At 35.8% G+C, this 11,143-nt stretch overlaps 2 protein-coding genes and 1 non-coding gene across 3 annotated transcripts; 2 read left to right on the top strand and 1 right to left on the bottom strand.

The window, feature by feature from the left end:
• The first annotated feature begins 377 nt into the window (after nt 1–377).
• On the top strand, nt 378–7,754 carry LOC125850749 (protein LIKE COV 2-like). Its single transcript, XM_049530598.1, has 7 exons — nt 378–540; nt 2,785–2,837; nt 3,086–3,195; nt 3,380–3,547; nt 4,541–4,638; nt 6,053–6,179; nt 7,302–7,754. Exons 1-7 carry the CDS (start codon nt 421–423, stop codon nt 7,403–7,405), a joined length of 780 nt encoding a protein of 259 aa, XP_049386555.1. The 5' UTR covers nt 378–420; the 3' UTR covers nt 7,406–7,754.
• A 439-nt stretch (nt 7,755–8,193) lies between these two features.
• TRNAN-GUU (transfer RNA asparagine (anticodon GUU)) lies at nt 8,194–8,267 on the top strand. Its single transcript has one exon. It is a non-coding gene; the product is annotated as a tRNA-Asn (tRNA).
• A 98-nt stretch (nt 8,268–8,365) lies between these two features.
• On the bottom strand, nt 8,366–11,143 carry LOC125850750 (5-formyltetrahydrofolate cyclo-ligase-like protein COG0212). Its single transcript, XM_049530599.1, has 6 exons — nt 10,645–11,143; nt 10,446–10,545; nt 10,061–10,287; nt 9,197–9,272; nt 8,853–8,978; nt 8,366–8,622 (listed from the first exon to the last, which is right to left on the bottom strand). The coding sequence occupies exons 1-6, from the start codon at nt 11,047–11,049 to the stop codon at nt 8,474–8,476; spliced, it is 1,083 nt and encodes a 360-aa protein (XP_049386556.1). The 5' UTR covers nt 11,050–11,143; the 3' UTR covers nt 8,366–8,473.

Here is an 11,143-nt window from a genome sequence, read left to right as displayed (position 1 = left end):
TTTTTTTCTACTTTATAGGTTATTTGTAAGAGTAGTTGAGAGATATGAACATATCAAGTACAATTTATGTTCAATTTTTTTAAATTAAATTAAAGTTAGATGAAACAATTATTTAACTGAAGAAAAAATAACTTTGTAATAATTTATTATGCGATTTTATAATTTTTGTTTATTTGATAAGATTGAATGAACAATTGGGGCTATTTTAATAGTTTTATACAACACAAAAATTTCATATAGCATGTCCAAACAAACCTTCAATTTCATCTCATGATTTCATATCATGATACCATATCATGATTGGCCAAACGGGCCCTAAGTATCCCCGGCACCACCCTGTAAAAGCAATAAATTTGCAACAAACCCCAATATTTGAGAAAAAATCTCTCATTCTCTTTTTTTTTTTTTTTACTTTTGAAAATGGCGGACGATAAGAAAGAGTCAACGTCAAGTTCGCCGCTTCGAAACGAAAGCCTCCATGAAGATCCCGAAGATTTCGTCAAATCTCCTCCTTCTTCCCCAAATTCCTCTACTCGCAAGGTTCGTTCCTCCTCCCAAATAAATAAATAAAATAAAATACTCTAATTTGTATAAAGTTATACCTGTGACGTACAGTATAATTTCACCAGTAACAGATCGGACTTGCTCTAAACAGTACTATATTGTAGGTCGATTTGAATAAAAGGTTAATATTGATCGACTCTCAAATCTCGCGTGGTTGCCATGGAAATTCTTAGTGATAAATGAGGAAAATACGTACATTTAATGTAATGTTATTTGAAGGCCACTTGAAAGGAATTTTTGAAATGTATCTGACTGAGATTTACTAGGTGAAATGCGATCATTTAAAAAATAATAATATGAATCTCAATATTTTTGGCTGCCTTTTTCATTTGGTTAAGCTAAATAAAATCGTAGTAAAGTTTGGAGTGGTATGGTTATTTTCTTATTATGTTAGTGAACTATGGCTGGCGGGGTGTCTAGTGGTGTAGGATAGAGGATGTTCACTAACTTAAAAGGCAGTGGGAGAAAAAGAAGCTATTTTATATGATTTAAGCTGAGAGTTGAAATCATGAGAACTAAATTATGGGTTTTAACGACTAAGCTATAGATATATCAATGATGAAAATTCAGAATTGTTGTATGTTTGGTACGAAGGAAAATGTTTTATGGGAAAATAAGTGGGTTCTTACTTATCGTTTTGTGTGGTACGTAAGTAAGAAATATTATCCTAAATTATTTGTATGTTATTGATACAAATAGTATGAGAGGTATAGGGGGTAGGGGTGTGGAGTGGCGGGGATGGGAGCTACAAGTGTGGGGGTGAATAGGAGGTGGGAGGAGGACATAATCAATGTGAAATGCCACTTGTGGAACCTGTTTTTCCTACTTTCACCAGGGAAGTCATTTTCCTCATTTTTTAAGGAACTTGTTTTCTTATAGAAAATGTTTTTTCAATAAGTTTGACCAATCGAACACGGAAAAATTTGAAAACATGTACTGTACGCACCGCACCCTTGGTTTTGTTACAGATTCTTTGAGCTATTTTCTTGGACTTGTAGCTGTCGAATGACTTTCTAAATTTGGGGGAATATCAAAAGTCCAATCTCAGTGGACCTGGTAGACCAAAAATCAGATTGAAGGAAGTTTTTCTCAATTGTCCAAGTCTTGGATCAAGCAATTTAGCGAAGAACAGAGTATAGTGGAAGCTAAGCAACCAGTTAGTTGGAATTAAACTGATTATACCTGCAAAGATAAGAGTGGCTGTGTGAGAATAGAGAACTCTTTAGTTAGTTATCAACAAAATGAACTTCACTAGAGAGGAAAGGATATAGAGGACTTATATAGCTAACTCAGGTTGATTTGGGATTGAGGCATAGTTGATTGATTTTGAAAGTTCATCCACACAAAATTACTAAACCAATGAATCCAGGACCCAGTAAATCAAAGTTAGTAGGAGGATATTGCTTGGAAATTTCAAAGTTAACAAGTTTTTGACTGTCAAAATTGCTGGTACTTTAATCAAATGATAGTGGTGTCATTATTGATATCTGTAGCTCAATACATGACTTCTAATGGCCTCCCTCTTTTGGCTGTAACTCCTCCAGCATTATCTTGTTGTTGCTGCTCAGTTAATAAAATCAGTCTTATGAAGAAAAAAAAAAGTTCTTTGGTACTGTAATCAACTAATTTCCTGTCAATGGAAAGAACACTAGTTCGATAGAGCTTATTCCATTCCAAGGAACATCTCGAATTTGGATCCCAAATTGACGGGCTAGTGTGGCTTACTCAACAAAATCTCTAGTATTATATTTTGTGACTTCATAGATCTTCAAAGTTTGACCAAAAGTATTTTTGTTTCAATTTCATGCCAGCTCTTCATAACTAAAATTACTGATCATTTTTCATGGAAAAGGTAATTTTTGTTCCTTTTTTTTCATTGGATAAGGTATCACAAGAGAGAGTTGAACTAATTGGTTTGACAACGACACGCAATTACTGAGATATTCTTTGTTTAGATCTTCTAGCAAATGATAACTGAGAGAGCTGTGTTAAGCAAGGAAATTGACTTGGCATCACAAAGAGAAGTGTTGAAGAATTGTGATTTAGAATTCTAAAAGTAATAGTTCTTGCTGGAAATGTACCTGTAAATATTAATTCACTAACATCTGAGGTTTTGTGAACAAATACCATGTTTGTTCCTTCCTATTTCTTCCACTGTGCAAAAACTCAATTTCCATATCTACATATTGATCGTACTAATTCTGACATTTATTTCATCAGGCTTGCTATGCTGTTCTTCAAAGTTGGGTGTCAAAGAAGTTCATGACTGGATGGTGGGGAGCTTATCAAAATCCCTAGTCTTTGATTTTTCCTTATCAACTACATAAGAAAAGAAAATGTACTTTTATTGGCTTGTGGGATACTCTTGCTTTCTCAGTGTCATGTCCCTTGGAGACAGGACCGAGAAGTGCCATGCATGATCCTCCGTCCTTACTTTCTATCAGTATCTCCATTCATTGGATGCCTTTATCTTATGTGAATCTCTACATACTAACTTTTGGTGGATATTGCCTATTCACAGTGTGGTCCTCTTTCCTGTGGCTGTTACATTTTTCATCACATGGTGGTTTATTCAATTTGTTGATGGTTTCTTCAGCCCCATATATGAAAGACTTGGTATTGACATATTTGGTAAGTTACTTTTGGCATTGCAGGATTTTATTTCCCATTTTGCTTGCTGTAGTAATCTTTGATGCATTGATCATGTTGGTAGTTGTGATATTTCTGGTAAAATTATTAGCATCATCATGAGCTGTGTCTTCAATAAAAGCCTGTGTAGCTGGTAAATTTATAAGTGCTTCCCTTGTACTTACAGGCCTTGGATTTGTCACATCGATAACCTTCATATTCTTTGTCGGCATTTTTGCTTCATCATGGCTGGGTTCAACAGTTTTCTGGTTAGGGGAGTGGTTTATAAAGAGAATGCCCTTTGTGAAGCATTTATACTCTGCATCAAAGCAAATTAGTTCTGCTATTTCACCAGGTAATCATTGTTGTTTGGTTGCAACTTTTAATTTTTTAATGATGGAGTATTAATGAGATACAGATATGTCGAGTGCAGATTTAGCTTTGATAAAATAATCTTTGAAATCCCTTTTCAATCATCATGACAGAATGCTTCCTTCGGGCAAAATGCTTATATGAAAGAATGGTAGTGTTTTCGGTTCATTGATTGTTTTTTCCATATTAGCTATGATTGGGGAAAAGATTCTTTACTGGTGGTATACTTAAGTAACAGCTGAGATTCATTTTTTAATCTGATTTACCTTTTAAGATCAAGACATAGATTGACCCCAAGGCCTATCTCAAGTGGCAAAAGGTGGAGGATGTGTGGCTTAGGTCGCAAGTTCAAGCCCCACACCATGCAAAGCGAAGCCCAGTATTTAAGTGGAGAAGGGTAGAGGGGCGGGCCCATTATCCACCGAGTTTAGAAGGTTGTGATTGGTCCAAAGGGCGGGTCACAGACGGATTTCTCGGTTATAAAAAAAAAAAAAAAAAAGATCAAGACATAGATAGAGTATTTTGTTTCAATCAACTATTCCAAGTGAGCTACTTTAACTGGCAATGATAGAAGCATAAATATGTTTGAAGCACATGGCTGTTTGTTCTTTCATTTTATATTGATGTTTGCAATAACAATGGAATCACCTTAGGACATCACTATTGTTTAATGCATTAGAATATGGAAGCACATCAGGATCAAATCACAAAGCCTATTCTTAGGGACATATTATTCATGGGTTTTATTTTGGACTTTTTGATAATGGGGTTTTATTTGGACTTCTGATTTATCTTGCAACAATTTATGCAGCTTGATTTGATTGGTGTCTAAGTTCTTAAGTTACCCATATCCGGCTATATGTGTGACAAGTGAAGATGAAATTCTGCTGGATTGATGTAGTTCTAATAGATGTCTGTATCTTGCTCTGGGTTAATAGGACTTATTTGATTTCTTTGCCTGTGTTTTTTACTACAGACCAGAATACCAATGCTTTCAAGGAAGTTGCTATAATTCGTCATCCCCGAATTGGTGAATATGCGATTGGTTTCATAACATCTTCAGTTGTTCTCCAGGTAGTTCCATCATAGTATCCTATATTAAAATAACCTCCATCATACTATGCTAAATGTATCTATTTTTACTTAAATAATCTCAACCTATTGTTTTGTAAAACGTTAGTCCTATGTTAAAGTTACCAGTTTCAAAAAAAAAAACGTTAGTCCTATGTTGCACAAAAACTTCCCTTTTTAGGTTCCATGTCCATTTCTGACACTTTTGAACCTTATAGTATGTGCAATACCTGTTGTTGGAATATTTGTAGCAAAATTAAATACCGGATATGTTCTATATAAAGTTAATACAAGTAACATCATCAATTTTTCATATAGAGATGGTAATCTGGAGGGAAAATGTGGGTCCTCCCCGTTCTGTGTTTTGTTCTGGGGGACGGGGAAATTAGCTGAGTGCGTTATGGGGGGCAATACAAATATTGCAGGGTGTCTGGAGTTCATGGAAGACTTGTGCTGTCATGTGTAGCTTCTTGTTTTCCTTTACTTATTGTTTCATTTTTTGTTTCAATTTTCTTTTAGTTCTATTTTTTTGCTAAGCGTTACACACACTCGTATTTAGCTTTATATACTCTTCCATGTTTTTCTAGTAAAAGAATTGATAGTTGTTCTTCAAATGTCATTAGTCCCGTTTGAGTTTGACTGTTTATCATTGTCCATTTAAATGTTTTCACTACAAAAAGGGGAAAACAAGATGCGTACTACAACAAAGTTATAGTTCGACTTAAAATTATTTGATAATGTCTGTTACGGTTCATTATGTTGGATTGGTACGAAGGATAGGAACTGTGTATGGGTCTTTCCATCATAGGTTTATGAACTCAAAGACAGAGAAGAAGGGGAGGGGATGCTTATATCAATCCTTTCCAGTTGGTCAAAGAAAGAGGAAGTATATCTTGTTTACTTCAGTTCCCAACGTGCCAACCAACATAAGTTGTATGATAAAGAGTGTTTAAAGGAATTATTTCAATTAGGTTCCATTCCCCTTTGCATTTCCTCCAGTTTTACTAACATAGTGGAGTGCATTGCATTTAAGAATTACAAGGACGAAGCTCTTATCACATTGATTTGATTTCAATTGCTATGGGGGACAAAAGTCTGGACTTTAAGCTAGAGATTCATATGAATGTCAATTGTCCTACTGATTTCAAATGTATTTCTTACCGTGTAAGATACATATAGATCATATATGTTGAATTAAGACAATTTGACTACAATTTCTACTTACCCACTCCCTCCCCAGCATTCCATTTCTCTGGGGGAGAAAGAAAGCAAAGGAGACTAGATTTGGATTTATCTTGGAGATACTCTACCATAGTCCTACTTTTGTAATCCTTCTTACTTACTTCTCTCTAGTGTCCCTGCTTTTCTTGTTTTTCTGATCATTCAAGGATGTTCTTAAGCTATTGATTTGTTGCAGAGAGATGACGGGGATGAAGAGTTGTGCAGCATTTTTGTCCCTACAAATCATTTGTATATAGGGGATGTATTTTTGGTTAATTCCAATGATATCATCAGGCCAAATTTGTCCGTGCGAGAAGGCATAGGTATTTTTCTAATTGCAATTCAGTGATTGTTATCATGAATATTTACGTTTTGCAGTTCAGATGTTCCACTTACTTGGCATCAATATCATTGTTTCTATTTTTGTTGTCAATTGAGATGTTTAGTCATTTTGAGCAGTGTTTACCCTCTTTTCCGCAATTTTTGTATTTCACCAATCAAATTGACCAATTGTGTCCAGTCAAGCCTGGTTCCTATATTTTACTCCCTTTAGGTGACCCTTCCCTTTACGGTCAGTCCAAAAAGAATGACGTCTTTCTAACTTGGTAACAATGTTACTATAAACTCCCCATTTTACACTTAATGAGATGATTTATAGCCACACAAATATCTATAACTTGTTTTAAATCATAAGTTTCAAAAGTCTTCCTTTCTTTCTTAAACTCTATGTCCAGTCTTACACCATCACATAAACTGGGACGGAGGGAGTTGCTAGTTTTATTTTCCATTTCAATCTACTTGCTGAAATTTGTTGGTTGCGATTTTTTAAAGTAAAATTATCTGTTTGGAATATAAAGAGGGTTTCTTTATTGAGATGCCTTGTCTTGTGGATAACATTCTCTCGATTGACTGTCCCACGATGGTTGAGAGAATGAGGTTGTCTCCTTGTATGGTTGGGCAATACTCACCTGATGAGCTAGCTTTTGAGTTTTGAGAGTAAGTTACCTCAGGTACCTCAGGTCCCTTTTCTTTGCAGGCCCTACAACAAGAATTATCTTGACCGAAGTTCTTTACATTGTCTATTGCTTTGTCCATGTGTTGGTCGTCGGTTGGACGAGCTTATCGGTTATTTGACACCACATAAGATATTGTGTTTAGATTCTCCAAACCAATCCATTCACCGCATGAATGATATGAGAACAGTAGAGAACCAAAACAGAAATCCATATAAGAATGCAAACTTGTTTAACATTTTGCTGCTGCATACGTTGTAATCCAGCTAAAATCCTTGTTGGCTCAGAAATATGAATCAATCTCTTCACTTATAACAGCATACATTATACTCGTGTTTTACTACAACATGAAGTTTCTATTTTCTTGCTTCGTTGCACTTGATAGAATCCTGAATTGTAAGTTGTAACACACTTTTCTTCCTTTGTTTTCAGAGATCATTGTCTCTGTGGGAATGTCAATGCCACAGGTGATTTCTCCTATAGAAAAGATCACAAGACAGAACGACCGGATCCCTCTAAACAGAATGTTAAAGTAAACAGAATCCTCTTCTCCCGTGCTTATGATTTGCTTGCACTAAGCTACCACAGTTTCACTTTTGAGTGAAGTCTCACATTATTTTCGTCGTCTTCTGTGTTTGATCGATGGTTCAGCATATCTGAACTGAAGTTATTAGTGACTTTGTTGTATGTTTATTCTTTAGAATTAGGAGGAGGAGATACTGTTTGTTTGAAACAAATAGGTAGGGAGGCATTGTTTGGCTGTTATTGGTTTACTCTAATTAAACAATTCATTGTGGTCCGTATATATCATTGTAACTTATGAGTTCTAGTTTTTGTATTTATAAAGAAGCGGTCAATTCAGTCATCCAATTTTGTTGTTTTTTTTTTACAGACATGGTGTGGTTTCTTATCGTTGGATAAATGGAAGACTGTTCTTCCCTTATTTAAAAATAATTAAATTATAGTGAGAGATGTTTCACCTAAAGAAAGTTTTTTTGTGTTTGTGTAATGTATACCTCTATTGGTTATACTAATATAAGTTTTGATGGGATGACTCGGGTCTTTTTGCTCTTTTAACTAGAGGTCTCCAGTTTCTGAGATTGGAAAAGATCACGTTAGGAGTGTTGCCTCAAATAAATTTAATCGAGTTTCAATGCAGATACCAAACACTCGGATTAAAACCAAAAATGTACCTATGGGTTATGAGCTATGGATGTTCCAATAAGTAGTGCAGTTTATCTGGTTGTCATCTAACTACGTGAAATTATTGAATAGTAAAAAAATAGAATTGACAAAACTTCTAATTAATCACAAACTGCAAACAGCTGGAATAGCTCAGTTGGTTAGAGCGTGTGGCTGTTAACCACAAGGTCGAAGGTTCAACCCCTTCTTCTAGCGCTAAATTTTTTTCATCTTTTCCCCTTGCCTTAATAATTGGTTTGGTATATGAAAATAAAAGTTTGTCTTTACATAAACCTTCTTTTACATCACCATTGAACGTATGTCAATATTAGCTACTAGATGACTTTACAGTTTGCTGTATGCTTACTACACAAGGCAACATAATAATTTACTCAAACTTCATATATTTGAAGCTAAATATATCAGTGTCCGCGCTGGGCAGTTGGTGGTAGTTTCTCAGAAGGACCAGTTGGAAGCTTTTGTCCAGTCTCTTGTTCAATTTTACTTTTCAGCTGTCTGAGTATTCGAATTTGACTAAGCTTTTCAGGAGAGAGCTTCTCCCAATATATCCCTGCAACGGATGGATCATAAGAAAGGTTAGCCAACTGGATCACTGATTAAGTGAGCTACTCTGAAGGATCCTCTTAGTCTCTTAGTTTCAAGTTACCAGCTGATCAAGTGAAAGTGAAAAGTTGCAAAGACGAGAAACAAAAACAGAAAAAAGAACGGACAAGGACACACGCATACAAGAAGAGACTTTAGGAACTGATGATGGTGATTATACATATGGAGTACACTAACCTTGAGGCTTTGGGATGGAAGTGTTTGTAAATATGACCCGAGTTGGAGTGCATATTATGTCAACCGGCACATCATGGATCAATAGTTTGTCAATAGGAATGTCATCTACCAGCTGCTCGTCATGCACTGAGGAAGCCATCCATAGAGAATGAAGATCAATTTAGCAAATGTGAGAATTGTTGAAACAATCCTTCCATAGTTTTGACTAGCAAATTAGTTCTTTTTCCGTCCACAGTAACAGGGAAAAGAAAAGCTTGGTTTGGATCAACCAACAAGCAAGATTTACATTTTAAGAGTGTGAAAGCTTAAATTTGATGAAGAGGGGTGACTTTAAAGGAACGTACCAGATGTGACAACTGGTGTTGAGTCATCTATGGCCCCCATGTATCTTAGCATGCCATATTCAAGTTCAGCAAATCCCTACACACAATGAGCAGTGAATTCAAGATAAATTTCCAAATAACACTTGGTCCGCAGCATACCAAAGTAACATAATGGGAACAAGTAAATGAAATCAAGATAATCATAATTTATTTTATTAGACACCTTGAAACTTTTCACACAATTTACGACAGAACGTGCATAAAATTCATCAATCCACCCCAACACAATCATCTGAACTTTAGCTTTTAAAGACATCACCAGCCAGATTAAAAGGGAAAACTTGAAACACTCTCGTACACAACAGAAGCAAACATGTAAATCAACAAAACAAGTTTGTCAAATAACTACTGGGAAAAAAGACAAGAAACGTAGTAAAGGTTGATCCAAAAATAAATGGAGATCCTAAAATTTGAAACTAGTAAATTCATCAGTGACACTACTTAGATAATGCTTCTTTTAGAAGATTTTTAATAGTAATATGAGCCTTCCTGTGGATACAATTGTTTCAGTGGCGCATGATATATAAGATTAAAGACAATAATATTCAATGTAAAATTCTATAGAATACAAAACCAGAGCCATCAGCACAAAGAGTTAAGATCAGACATTATATTGCAAGGGAAAAGTACCAGATCATACAAAAATGGATAAAATTTAGCTGCATCATATATGACGGGAACAGTCTACTCAAGTAACATATCTGTCACCATGCCTACATGGAGGGCATTTACACTCATTTCTTTTGATCACGCATAACCCAATTCCAGAGCTTACTTCTTGCAGTATAAAAAAGTAGAGAGGCAAAGATTGACACACATGCTTACCTCTCCCTTGCCGAGTCTAGCACCCGTCATTGGGTTAACAGCAACTGATCCAAGAACAATCAAGTCCACCTTTATTTTCTCCTCCAATCCAATTGGTCTTCCATACTTAGCAACTCCAGCAGAAGTGCAGGCCTCCTTAATGGTACCAGCAGATAACATACTATCTTCAAGTACAGAGAAAAAACCTGTCCTAAGACGAGGCTGTGGTGTCAATAGCTGCTTCCCTCCTGCAAAACAATAGGGTCGAGAAATGAGCAAGTCATGTCATATTATAGGACAAAGAGGAAACATTATACTATCATTTTAAACAGTAAGAACTTTCACTTATCGACCTCCTATTTCATACTCACGCTGTTGCAATTTGTTGTCTTAGTAGGCGTTTGGCCATGCGATACCATATCACGATATGGAATCGTGAGATNTTGTGGTGTATCTGGATTCACCTTCACACATTTGGCCACTTTAAACTCCTCCAGTTCACTCAACTGAACATAACAACAATAACAAAAAATCCCAGAAAAATAATTAAATGAACTTTTCTTTATTTTACTTAACACATAATAATAAAGATGTAATCTTTGAACCTTATCAGCAGCAAGTGAAGCTCCAACAAAATTGGGTATCCGATGGTGAACGGGTCTTGGAAATTGGGCTATATTTTTGGCTTCCATCAAGTCCCAAACCCGTTTTCTAATAACCCATTTCCAAGCTTTCGGGTCTTGTTGGTTTTGGGTCTCCATTTCAGAGGTTTCAGCCATGGATTTTCGAGCCTCGGCGTCGAGTCTGTGACGTTCGGCCTCGTATGCGGCGTCGTCAAAAACGACGTCGTTTCTCTTCTGGGATTCCACTTTGAATGAAAATTTGGGACTATCAGAAAAATTGAGAGAAGAAAGAGAAATGGCGAAGTTGGATTTGGAGGGATTAAGGCTGTGTTTGGCTATGGAAGCGAATGGAAATGCAGAGGAAATTCGGATTACGTGTACTTCCATGAAAGTAGCTCTCTCTACAACTTCTTCACAGCTATTTGGATTTTCCCTTGTTTCTTTTATAAAAAGGTTTGTTCGACACCATATAATTTCAATT

The sequence above is a fragment of the Solanum stenotomum genome, unplaced genomic scaffold (assembly GCF_019186545.1).
Source record: "Solanum stenotomum isolate F172 unplaced genomic scaffold, ASM1918654v1 scaffold19035, whole genome shotgun sequence".
Taxonomy (NCBI): domain Eukaryota; kingdom Viridiplantae; phylum Streptophyta; class Magnoliopsida; order Solanales; family Solanaceae; genus Solanum; species Solanum stenotomum.
Note: the sequence above shows the minus strand (reverse complement) of the source record. Positions and strands in the feature narration are given on the sequence as shown.